The sequence below is a fragment of the Dryobates pubescens genome, chromosome 1, assembly GCF_014839835.1.
Source record: "Dryobates pubescens isolate bDryPub1 chromosome 1, bDryPub1.pri, whole genome shotgun sequence".
Taxonomy (NCBI): domain Eukaryota; kingdom Metazoa; phylum Chordata; class Aves; order Piciformes; family Picidae; genus Dryobates; species Dryobates pubescens.
In genome coordinates this window covers 63,827,433-63,840,518 of record NC_071612.1, presented here as the reverse complement: position 1 = coordinate 63,840,518, position 13,086 = coordinate 63,827,433, and the positions used below count along the sequence as shown (strand labels likewise).

Genomic DNA, 13,086 nt, shown 5'->3' with positions numbered 1-13,086 from the left:
GACACAAATGTTAACAAGTATGAAGTTTTATCATCAAAAAGAGTGATCATGCACATAGAAACTATTACATTACATTCCTGAAATCAAGATGAAAATATGTATGTAGTGAATACCTCGTTATCAGATATGTTATATCAAAGAAGTCTGGAAAACTGACCGCTAACTCTCCTGTCATGGTATTTGATTGTGTGTAAAGAGAATGTATGAGAGCAGGTCCTGTGTCTTCTGGGTTTTGTGAAATAGTTGGTGTTACGTGAAATGTGTCTTACTTGTAGTTCAATGCTTCAGTAGTTTCAGCAGCCAAGGAAGAATGAATCTTGTAAGCAAAGCTATTTAGAATTGAGATGGGCTCTAAACATTCAGCTTACATCTGCCTTGGACCTCCTTGATTTAATATATTTGCTGCTTATCATTTTCTACAAATGAAAACACAGCTCTCCTTTTACTTTCTTTTTGTGTCTATCTGAACTTGTATTTTGAGTTTGCTTTCTGCTTGTGAAGCTGCTACAGTTACTGGCTTAATTAATATTTTAATGAATGACAGGTGAGTTTGCGGCTGTGCCTTGGCAGTTCTGTCAGCTCCCAAGAGCTGGTTTAAAACAACTGGCTTGAATGACTTAAAGTTCATTGATATCTGTTGTCATACTAATAACCTTAGGAAAGCTTCATGTATTATTGAGTGATCTTGTGAATGCTGTACATGAAAATGGTGTTGTGAATCGTAAATTGCTGCTTAGTGCACATTAATATGTATTGATTCTGTTTATTTTGCACTAAATAATTCATGCATCCCAAATGGATCTTATTTTTAATGGAAAGAAAAAATTCCACTTGAACACAGCAGACTGTATTTTCCACATCTCAGTAGGTATGTGTATTGCATGGTAGGAATGGGCTGTTTATTTCTCTAGCAACCTGCCTTTTGGGGGTTTTTTTGGTAGCTGTTTATTAATGCCTAGTTCAGAGTACAAAGGTGTTTGGAAGAAGGCTGTGCATTAAACTTCTAAAGACAAAAACTTACCAGCACTTCAGTACCAGAGGCTTAGATGTGCTTTAACTATCTTGTACCTGTTGAAGAAATATTGGCATATGCTTCTCTGACAGTGCTGAGACCTTTCACATAAAGCACAACTTAACCTGAATGTGCTATGTATGATAAATGCAAAGATGATAAATTCCTGTCCTCCAAGATCAGATTTTGATATTAGATTAAATTTTGATATTGGAATAAATACTTCCTGAGATACCTATGCTGTTTAGAGGTCTTAAAGCAGACAATTACAACCCTTTAGTTCTAGTATTGCTGTAGAGCTGGCATGTCTTTCAGGAAGTAAAGGGCTGAATAACTTATTTACACTGTGCATATTACATGCATTTTGTGACTTCTAAAGTGCTGCTCTCTCTGGGGAGGAAGCAAGTAGGATGGCAATTGAGAGTGAGAACTTGTGGCTAATTTTTTTGTCTGCTACACTAGTTTTGATATTTTAAAATGCAAGCTTTAATTGAAAAAAAAAAAAAATAAAAGGAGGGGAGGAAGCTGAGTTCCAGTGGCTATTGATGTGCTGTGTCTGGGCTGCATGCTCTGCTACAACACATTTGTTTTCTCTATCGACAGCAAAGTTAATTCTTTTGTCAGAACCACATTGTCATGTGCTACCAGGATGCCTGAGATCAGCCTTGGTGAAATTGTCTTAGGCTGAATTGCATGTGACAAGTAATATGACTTACTTGTGTCTCCTCCAGCCAATCAGTACAAGCTGTAAGCTAAAAAAACCCACCCCAATATTTTCCAAATGCTTGAAACATATACATGTTAGGAATAAAAAGCTCACCAACCTCATGCAATGCATTTGGCTGCCCTTCCTCAAGAAGCAACCTTCTTTCATTGCAAAGCTCAAGTAGCAGTATTTTATTTGTTCTGGGTCTGTGGTCCTGGTGGTAGGTTGGGTTTTTTCCTAGCAGTGATGTGTCCTCTCCTCCCATTCACTCTGTTGGGGAGCTTTGCTTTGTGATAACCTCTCCCTTAGCTATTGTAAACCTTCATAGGGACACAATTTACAGATAGTGTTTTTTGTTTGGTGGGGTTTTGGGGTTTTTTTTGTTTGGTTGGGGTTTTTTTAGCTGGGTGTGGAAGCAGGTGGGAAACGTTTTCACAGAGTAGCTTCCAGTAACTGTAGTTCTCCAGTGTTTACCCAGCAAGCATTGCTGCCCATTTGATAAATTCTCTGAAAGACAGTGTGGGCACATCATTTCCCATCATCTTATGTCATTTGTGTTGAGACAAGAGAGTCCTGGTCATGAGATGGTGCAGAGCATCTGCTAAGCTATGTATTTAACTCTGCAGTACAACAAAGTCCCTTGTTCTCTGCTCTAATGAGTGCCAGTACCCGTTTAACTATCCCCAAGCCTGAAAACTGGAGCTGCAACATTCTTGTAACTGCTGCCATTGGAACGAAGGGACACTGCATCATTGGTCTTATGATGTCCTTGAATAACTAAGTAGCTGGGTCATTAAACTTTGTGTCCAGCATTTCTATGAAGTTTCTCCCTGGGTAACTATCTTTAAGGGACAAGTCCTTAATTAACCATGTATCTCTTCAGAACCAGCGGGGTCAAGGATGCAGGGGCATTAAGAAAAGAGGTTGGATACTTGCATGGATAATACTCTGTCCTACAGAAGTTTTAGAAATCCTTTTTGCAGGACAGCAAAGCCAGTGAGCTCATGCACTTTGTAGTGTGTCAGTCTTTTACGCTCACTAGAACAAAATCTTCCTTTAACTTATTCCACAAAATCTTCATCATGAACCCATGGCTTCCTGGTATCTCTCTCCAGAACAGCTATATCACTGGATGAAAGTGGAAATCATTTGCTCTAGTCTAGTATAATTTCTGCTTTAATATAATTGGTGTCCAAGGGTGTTAGTCATTAAGCAAAAATATGAAGAATCTTGAGGTTCTTATGTAGGGCAATGAATAGCAGGCTTGGAAGGTATCTTGTATTTGAGCGGTTTGGAATTTAAGTAAGGCAAAACCTGAATTACTAAGAATATAGTGTGTTTCCTTTTTTGCCTGGAGAAATGAGCAGCAAGCCAAAAACACTGGTTCTTTGGGTCTTTTTTTACAATCATATTTATTACCTCTCTTTAAACACACACACACATTCCTATAATTTTTTTAAACTGAATGCATAGGAGATGCTGAGCTCAAGTGTCACAAAAGCTTTTGGCAATCAAGTGATAGTGGTTTACACACTTGTATGTATTTCTCTAAGGCATTGTTTTAGCTTGTTCTCATTAGGCATGTTGTTTCTTTGCAGTGTTAATTTGAAAGCTGTAATTTCTTATTCTCTCCATGCTGTGACAAAGAAAATAAGGGGAGAGGGGACAAAGTGAAACCGCAAGACATGCTTTAGAATAGAATAAATCAGGTTGGAAGAGACCTTCAAGATCATCACATCCAACCTATCATCCAACACCACCTATTCAACTAAACCATGCAACCAAGCACCCTATCAAGTCTCCTCCTGAACACCTCCAATGATGGTGACTCCACCACCTCCCTGGGCAGCCCATTCCAATGGCCAATCACTCTCTCTGTGTAGAACTTCTTCCTAACCTCCAGCCTAAACCTCCCTTGGTGCAGCTTGAGACTGTGTCCTCTTGTTCTGGTGCTGGTTGCCTGGGAGAAGAGACCAACTCCCTCCTGGCTACAACCTCCCTTCAGGGAGTTGGAGAGAGCAATAAGGTCTGCCCTGAGCCACCTCCTCTCCAGGCTAAGCAACCCCAGCTCCCTCAGCCTCTCCTCATAGGGCTTGTGTTCCAAACCCCTCTCCAGCTTTGTTGCTGGGCACTTTGCTGTAGTTGGAAAGGGAGGGAAGTTAAAATGTATGGTAAAGAGCCCAGGTAATGTAAAACTCACCAGTAGTTGTCATTCCATAGCGGTGAGAATGTTCAGGAGCTGTTAGTGCACGTGGGCTGCTTCAAAACAGACACAGTTCCCCCTGTTGTGGGCAAAGTGTTGATACTAACAGGCAGGCCAGTGTTTTTGACACTCTTCCTAAACAGAATTAAAAAAACAAAATTGGAAACTGGCCTGCATATGTAGTTGATTTCACAAGTTTTTAACAGGGTTAGAAATTACAGGATCCAACCTATGATGCATATGTTCTCCTGATAACCAAATGTTCTGAAAATAATTCAGTTGTCTGAGAGGAGCCATATGAGATCCTGCATCCTATTCTGAGTTCGGATGCTAATGTTCCGTTCAACTCCGCAGCTGTTACTCCGTACATCATTAGCAAAACAGCATTCCACTGGAAACTTTAGTATTTGAACGTGGGGCATGATGTGAAGTAACATCAAAGCAAGCCTGCAGTTAACACCATGCTCATCCTATGACACCTATGTTCGAGGATCTGTCTGGTTGGAGCACAGCTCTTGGGAAGCCCAGCAAAACAAACCTGCTGGGGGAGATTCAACGCGCTCAGGATGTGACACTGAAGGGGAAGCTCAAACTCTAGCAGATTTCTCACTGTTGAATTCTGTGCATGCATATATATGTGTGTGGGTGGGTTTAGTTAGCCATATTTTGGTCCTTTGGTAATTGGTTCAAATCTTGGAGCTTTCAAGCATCATATAACAGAAGTTTTAGACTTGTGGCCCAATTTTTGTTGGAAAAGGGCCTTAAATGCCACCTGCTCCAAACTCCTGCATGGGGCAGGGCCAGCCTGTGTCCCCTTGGTCAAAACATTTTTCAGGTGAATTTTCAAGGGCTGTGAGGCACTGCACCCTCTCTGGGAAACTTGTTGCAGAGTTTGATTGCTCTCATTGGAAATGTTTTACTTCTGTCATGCTGGAATTTCTCTGGTTGCAGCTTGTGGCCGTTTCCTTGTGCCCACTATCTGTGCACCTGCAAGCAGGATCTGGTTCTGTCCCTGCTGAAACTGCGTGCACACGTGAGCAGGTGTGCGTGTGTGATGTGTGAATGTGATCTTATCCTGGCAAACCTTCCCTTCCTTTTGGTTTTCCTCTTCTGTTTGGCTAGCTCAGCTTCTGCTTTGCTGAGGCCTGGTGTCAGAGATGTGTAGGAGGTTTATGAAACAGAACATTAAGGCACATGCTTTGTCTTGGACTGATGTTTGAAAGAGTTTTGAGCAGCACTGGAAGTACAGATGAAATTCTCAGTTCTGTCCTCAGAAGAGCAGTGTTATTGTGGCAGAGCTGTAGAGGAATTCAAACATCTTCAATATTCTTTAGCTTCTTTTATTTTCTTATAAATTTTATTTCAAATTGATGAGCTAAACCAATCTTCTTTGGTCTTTACTGGAATCAGTAAGCTGCCAGGACATGTGTCTGAGAAACACAGTAACACGTGAGCCGTGGCAACACTTCCGGTGTTTGTGATGGGCCAGTTTGGTGCTGCTACCTGAGCAGCCGTCCAGAAACTTGGGTGTTCTAGCATCCATACTGAAGTCACTTTACATCAGCAAAATATTCCCAATGGGCCTTCCTGAGCAGGTGAAGGAGAGAGAGGAGGAAAGGCTCAATTCCAAGTGCAAGGTTCAAGTGTTGCTTTTCATATTAACAGTTTGAAGAGGTTTGGGTTTGTTTCTTGTCTCCATTCTTATATATGGTCTTTATTCTTTCCTATGGGTTCCATTTTCTTGAACACTGGTTGCAAAACTCCTGTGTTAAAGTAACTGTTAGCAACCCTTCCACAGTATTCTGACATTAATTATTTCTAGAATTTCAATGAAGCAGGAAACAATTTAATGAAGTTGAATTTTGCATTAGCAATACTCTGCCTTATATGCTTATCTATTATCTGTCCATCTGGCAGCTCACAGGCTTGTTGGCAGAAGTGCTTTTATTTCCTTCCCTGAAAAATTCTGGCAGTGACTGTATAAACAAGCAGCACTTCTTTCTTCATTTGTAATTCAGCATGAAATTCTGAACATTATTAGTTAATTAATATTAAATATGGTGAATTCTTGCTGGTGCAAGTATAAGGCTCCGAATCAAAGCATATGGAGCAGTACCACCTCTCACAGTGAGAAGCTGACAGATTGAGATCCATCTGTCAGCTGACACACACACCAGTGCACGTCTCAGAGTTTACACTGAGGCAATGCAGACTGCCAAGAGAAACTGTGAGTGGGGCTGAGAGCATCTACAATCATGACATGTTTGGGGGGAAGGCAAGTGAAAGAATTGCTTGCCCCTCTCCAGTTTGATAGATGCTTTGAAAAATGTACAGAATCAGTATTTGAAAAATAGTGTTTTCTGGCTACAAAATTACTTTAATTGCAAACACTCTGTGAACCTTGATGGCACTGGTGTGGCCTATTGGTTTTTAACTCAGTTTACTGGGGAAGCCCTGGCTGTCTACAGCTACACAGAAAATGTGCTGCTTTGCTGGAAGAGGAGGTAAACTGCCCCCAACTTGAACCAGTCTGATGTGATAATATATTGTGTTGGGAAGGCAGCACAACCTGGGTGCTGCATTAAGGGTCTGTAGGAAAGTACCTGGCCGTACTTGTAGATGTCAGAAATACCTGGTGACCACGGACATGGAGCTGTAATAAGCTAGGCTGAGAAAACAACCTTGTTTCATATGGGTCTGCTGGACTTTCAAGTGTACAGGTAGCAGCTCCTGAAGCATTTCAACAGATTGTCTCATTTCATTTGGGGGGTGGGTGTTTGTGGTGTGATCAGACATCTAATACGTTCCCAGAAGACATCTGTAGGGGCTTTGAAAGTCAACTCTCTTGTTTAATGTTCACTCCAACAAAATGCTTTCAGAATTAGCCTGAGAGAAACAGACCTTCTGAAGTCTTGTTCTCAGTGTGGATAACACTTGAAGTGGTGTTCATAGAATAACACAATCCCGAAACAACACAATCAGCTGTTAGCTGGATTGGATTGAATGTGCTTTTCCAAAAACATTTGTTGTTTTGTTGGTTGTTTTTTGTTGTGGGGTTTTTTTGTTTGTGAATAGAGAAGTGAATCTGCAGGTCTATACAGCTTCTTCATAGTAACAATAAACAAAAGCCTGAACTTGGAACTTTGCCTCCCCTGAAATACACAAACCTTACCAGTTTGATTTCTCCTTAGTCAGCAGAAAAGCATCTCGCACAAACTCCACTGTAAGTTGAAAATTAATTTATTTTATGACCCTTTGTGGCTTCAGTTGTGCAAAAGCAACACTAATTGAAGTGGTCCATAGTCTGATTGAGGAGGAGTTGTCATAAACTGCTGACTGGTTAACTGTTACTGGATCGTAACAGAGGTTTTATATACGTGGCATGCTGTTCACAGAGAAAACTGCTGGCCAGTGTTGTTACTACCACTTTATTGGTGCAAATGTGCATTCTTTGCCTCTTGTCTCTTAAGATTTTTTTTATATGGGAGTGAAATGTAGTTTCTCTCTGCTGTCAGAAGCAATGACAGACATTTACATGGCAAGTAGTTAGCTTGGTGCTCCCTGCAAATGCTGCCCCCTCCACCTTGGAGGTGAATTGTCATTATTTTAAGGCATTCGGGTGACCCTCAATGCTGCATTGTATGAGAATGGAAATTGTATGGGGGAAATTGCCTTACTTGTGGAAAAAGTTATGATTGTCTCATAAACCAATATGGGTTTTAAAAGCTTGTAAGCTAGGTAAGCATAACTTGCATACAGCAACCTATTTGAAACTTCCAGCTTCAAAAAACTACTTCACTTGATTTATTTCTAATATTGCAGATTGCCCCTCTATTCCAATTTGACTTTTGGTCTCCGGTGAGCAAAGGAAACAGCTTTTTCTAATACTGGCTTTCCTATTGGAAATTAAATTTTCTGGATGGGCAGTCATAAAAGCTAAGGCCAGGGGATGGTGGTGGGTAATAGATGAGTTTTACATGTGAGGTGCATTGGCAGTCAGACGATGGATCTGTAGGAACCTGAAGGTGACAGAACGGAGCCAGTTCCTTTAAAAATGTATCCTTAGAGATTGATAAAGTGAAATGCATTTGTGGAAGAACTAATTTATAGAAAAAATGTAATGTTTCTGCAAACCTTGCTTTGGGAAGTTGCTGATTGTTTTCAACATTTCTTTTGGTTTGTGTTTGTTGTGTTGTTTTTTTTCTTCTTAGTAAAACGCTTCAGAGAACCAAAGCATGAAAGACGTCCCTGGAGGATATGGTAGGTTTCTGCATGTTTAGGCTTCAATTTCTTGTGTCTTGCATGTTTTAGAAATTGAAGGGAATGATTGTTTGCATATGGTGATTAAAAACATGATGGCAAGAAATTGATGACTGATTGTGAGGAACAAAAAGAAAAAAATATCACCATACATGAGTCAACAAAAAGGTCTTTTCTGTGCATTTTTCTGCTAGTGCTTTCTTACTAAACACTTCAGGAATCTCTACAAAGATAGAATAGCATTAACCAGGTTGGAAAAGACCTTTGAGATCGAGTCAAACCTATCATCCAACACTATCTAATCAACTAAACCATGGCACCGAGCACCCCATCCAGCCTCTTCCTAAACACCTCCAGTGATGGGGACTCCACCACCTCCCTGGGCAGCACATTCCAATGGGCAATCACTCTTTCTATGAAGAACAACTTGTTAGAACTTCTTCCTAACATAAGGCTTCAAGTTGTGCTTCCTTCTGAAGATGAAAAGTTACAGCTGTCACCTGAACATAACCATAAAGTCTATATAAGCTTACAAGAAGCTGTCAGGTGGACTTAACCAAAATTCCCCTTTCTGCAGCTATCCTGTTGCATTTAAGATAGCAGTATGGTAAAGCATACAAATACATAAGCCATAAAAAATATAAGTTATAAAGGTTTATTTCTTTTTAAAAGTCGTTGGGTTGTAGCAATGCCAACATAACCTGTACTGGTTTTAAGACTGCTGTAGATGTGAAGGTGTCCTTCCAGTTGTTGAGGACTTCAGTGGTTTAAAGTTGTCTCATACAATGCTGCTTTTCAAAGCTAATCCTGACCTTTATTGAAAAAATAGCGTTGTGTGCTACAGACTACCTCAGCCTGAAGTTCTGAGTAGTACAAGTGATAGCCCTTAATTTTTAAGCAAAGAATCTTACTGTTACAATATCGTGTATTAGATAAGTAACTTCCTGCATCATCTCCAACACTTTGTGTCGTGCAATGAATGCAACGTTACGATAAAGTTGTCAGGGAAGGGAGGTGAATTCAGGCATTAAATGTTGTTAGGATCTTGTGAAGTGTTTGGATCATTTTAGCCGTGGAAGCCACAGGCAAAATTGCCTAGAGAGTAATTTCGATACAATTCCTATATTTAACATTTAATAATGCATGCACTGGAAGTTTTGCTTTTGTGCAAGGGCTGGAGTCAATACTGAATCAATCCCTAAGTGATTTTGGTTTTTTAGGGTTTTTTTTTTTAATCCTTGCAAGTAAACTCTCTTTGTCACCTGCTTTGGAGATAATGCTTCCAAGGTTGTCATTCCTTTGCAACTTGGTCTAAACTGTCATATTGCAGAAAAATTCAGTGAGAACACTTCACACTTTTAGGTCAAAAATATGTTGATTTTTTTAGCAAAATACTGTAAATAAAGGACTTGCTAGCCAGCTAGTAGATTGTTCACCAACAAACACATCATGAGGGTTTGTGGTGGTTTTGTGGTGTTTGCTTTTTTTTTGGTCTGTGCCCTAAACTTGCTAAAAATGCCTAAAAGTAAAGGGACAGAAATGTCTAGTGAGGCTGGGATACTCATTGTTTACAGGAGGCTATTACAGATTTAGCTAGGTTTAGTGAGGATTACCTCTTGGATAACCATTATGATACCAAGAGGATATCCCTAGACTTTAAATTTGCAGTGGTAAAGTATAATTTGATTTATTGTTGTCAATATTCAAGGGGGGGAAAAAGAGGAGCAGAATTTGAAATGGAACATTGTTCAATAAGCTAAACACCAGGATGCTTTATCACTTCTGCTGTTCTCATTTGAAGAAAAAAATTAATAATTGAGATGGAGTTTTAATTCAAATAAATTTGTGGTGCCTGACTGTGGTGTAAACAAATTTGTCTGTCTTAAAAGCTGCTTTTTTTTTCCTCTGTACAGGTTTTTAGATACTTCCAAGCAAGCCATAGGAATGTTGTTCATCCACTTTGCAAATGTCTATTTATCAGACCTTACAGAAGAAGACCCTTGTTCACTGTGAGTGTCTAATTTCAGAATAATTGGTCTTTGTGGAAGTTTTGGGAGTTGAGTTTGATGGTGTATGTGCATGATAATGCAACACAGAGCTGAGAAACTAATTTTCATGGTAAAAATCAATCACTTCCAAAAACCTGTGGCTTAAGCTTAGCTAATCAAGGATCATAGTAATGTTCTTTCAGTTCGCAGCTGTCAGGACCTGGGAAAGCTGTTCCTCGGCTGTATGTAGATATTTTAGACTGAGGGTAGACTCTTACTACTTTGTCCTCTCCAATTAATGAACAGGGACTTAAGATGCATGGTGTAACATGAGGCTGTTTACTGAAGGAGGTGCTAGGAGCCAAAGGAACAGGAAGTGGTGTACACCAACCTCCAGTTGCACTGAAGGCTGCAAGCAAGGCTTTATATAAACTCAGGTTGTGCTTTCAGTGACATTTAACAAAAATCATTCATGCTTGGATTTTCTTCTAAAAACTACATTAGGTGCTGCAGTATTATTTTCATGTTGTTAAAAGCAGGATATCTTGCTCAGGAGCCAGGCAGTTAGTACCAGAATTAATTTTGCAATGTCACGCTTGGAGCAGTGTGACTAAGTAGATAAGCATGTCACTGTAGTATATTAAACCTGAAGATTTTATGACTAAGACCCCATCAGGCTCTTTACATTTGCTTCTGAAGCAAATGGTAATTGTTTGGGTTTGTTCTTGATAGGGCTCATGCTAAAAGAAGCTTATACATTTCTGGTAATAGAAGCTGTGAAATTACTTTTAAAAGCCTGGTAATTTCCCCTTTAAAACCAGTGCAGTTCCTTTAATGGCATCTGCTCACTGTCATCCTTTAGTAAACAGATGAGCTACAGTACAGCTCAAGGAGTATGCTTGTGTTGTTTCACAAGCCTGGTCTACTTTCCTTACCTCCTCCATTTCTTTTGTGCTCCTACATACTATAAATATGCAAGCAAAACACTGCTTCTCAACAAGTTCTAAATACGAAGCGTTTTAGTAGGGAAAATGCATTTAACATACTAACTGCTAAGTTTAAGTTATAATCACAGTGGCTCCAGTAATACCAGACATCACTGTAGGAATTCCCTTGCCTACTGACTGAAGAATTTTCTGATAGATTTTTAAAACTGGAAGGTTCAAATGACTTTAATTCTGGGTTTATATGGTAAAGGGTATATTCAGGTAAGCAAACCAAGGCACATCTGAACTTGCCAGAGTTTAAACCTAAAGCTCAGTTGTTTATTACAGTATTTTGAAATCAGAAATAATTTTGTCCTGAGTGCTGAGTTTTCAAAACAAAAGAATAATGCACGCTGTCTTCTACATGTTTTAATGTAGTCCACATAACTTTGTTGTCATACACTTTTCGTGTATGTGTTGCATGACACAAAAAGCAGGAGGCTAAGGCAGAGAACTGCTATTCAGTGTTCTCAGGATAACAAAAATTACAGTGTGGAGCTGCATAGTTCCTCAGACAAGGATCCTCGTTGTTAGCAGAAATAGCAGGGAGTGTTAGCCAAAGCCACTTACCCTTTCCTGGGAAAAAAGTGTGCAAGGGTCTAAATCAGTGAGTTAAAAGCAATGTTTCTGTCTGTGACTTTAATAATTTTTACTCAGCAAGATCAACCATGGAGAGTTTTCTGTTCTTTCTTTTGTAGCTTGTGCATTATTTTCAGAACAAAGCCAGAAAATGGAGCTTCAGAAAATGTCGTGGTTCAAAGTGTGGGAGGAAGTACAATTGGAAGTTGCCGTTTGTTAGCTTGGGAGCGTGGTGCTGTAATGCAGGCAGATGTGTGATCATATCAAAGCTGATAAAACATCTGTTAAAACACCTCGACAGATTGGTGGTTGTTTGAAGAATTTTAAATAAAAGCACCCAGCGCTCTTCTAGTGGAGGGTGCTCAGCTGGCCCTGTGCAGTAGGCTGGGTAGGTTGTATGAGCCCCCAGCCTTTTGTTTGCTGAACTCTCAGCCAGATGCCTTTATCCGATAGTGGCGGCAACTTGTTTATGTTTGTGCTGGTGGAGCAGTTACACGTGAACAGGGCTAATGCAGCACCGAGGCAGCTTGTTGCCCACGTGTAGTGAGACTGACGTGTTGGGAATGCCAGGCATGCTTGGCCTGCGCTGTGAATCGCGATTCGATGTGCAATAGGTGTTGGCACAGCTCTTCTCCCTGCTCCCGATGGCTGCCTTCCTGCTGCAGGCTTACAGCAGCCCCTTGTGGCCTTCCAATGACTCGTGTAGGCTTGGAATTGCTGTGTTTCCGCTGCCAAACACCGATCCTTGATTTTAATCTTTGTCTAATATGAAGATCATTCGAAATCTGATATGACACAAAGCTATTAGAAAATAGAGATCTTTTTAGAAAGTTTCTGGGTAGGTGTTGGCTGAAACAAGGTTTGTCTGCTGCTTTTTTATTTTTGAGCTGCTCTTGAATGGGATTTTCAGGGTCAAAACAGCTTCCCCTTTACTGTTTTGAATGTATGTGTTCTGCCTTTGCTTTCCCCTTTCTGGTACTCTTTTGTTCTCGTGGGTTTGACTCTCTTTCATCTGCAGAAGAGAAGACAGAGGGGATTTAATAAATGTTTATAAATATCTGAGAGCTGAGTGTCAAGAGGGAGGGGACAGGCTCTGCTCAGTTGCACCCTGTGATAGGACAAGGGGCAATGGATATAAACTACAGTATAGGAGGTTCCACCTCAATGCAAGAACTTCTTCACTGTGAGGGTGACAGAGCGCTGGAGCAGGCTCCCCAGGGAGGTTGTGGAGTCTCCTTCTCTGGAGACTTTCAAGACCCATCCAAGTGCATTCCTGCATGACCTGTGCTAGATTCTATGGTCCTGCTCTGGCAGGGGTGTTGGACTCAGTCTCCAGAGTCACTTCCAACCCC

General features: G+C 40.5%; 1 protein-coding gene across 1 annotated transcript in view; it reads left to right on the top strand.

Moving 5' to 3' along the window:
• Window positions 1-13,086, top strand: part of LOC104300419 (musculoskeletal embryonic nuclear protein 1) — a 48,755-nt gene that overhangs the window by 11,308 nt on the left and 24,361 nt on the right. Inside the window, exons 2-3 of the mRNA XM_054167338.1 lie at window positions 8,133-8,181; window positions 10,095-10,190. Coding sequence (XP_054023313.1) covers window positions 8,133-8,181; window positions 10,095-10,190 — 145 coding nt within the window. The remainder of the gene's footprint in view (window positions 1-8,132; window positions 8,182-10,094; window positions 10,191-13,086) is intronic.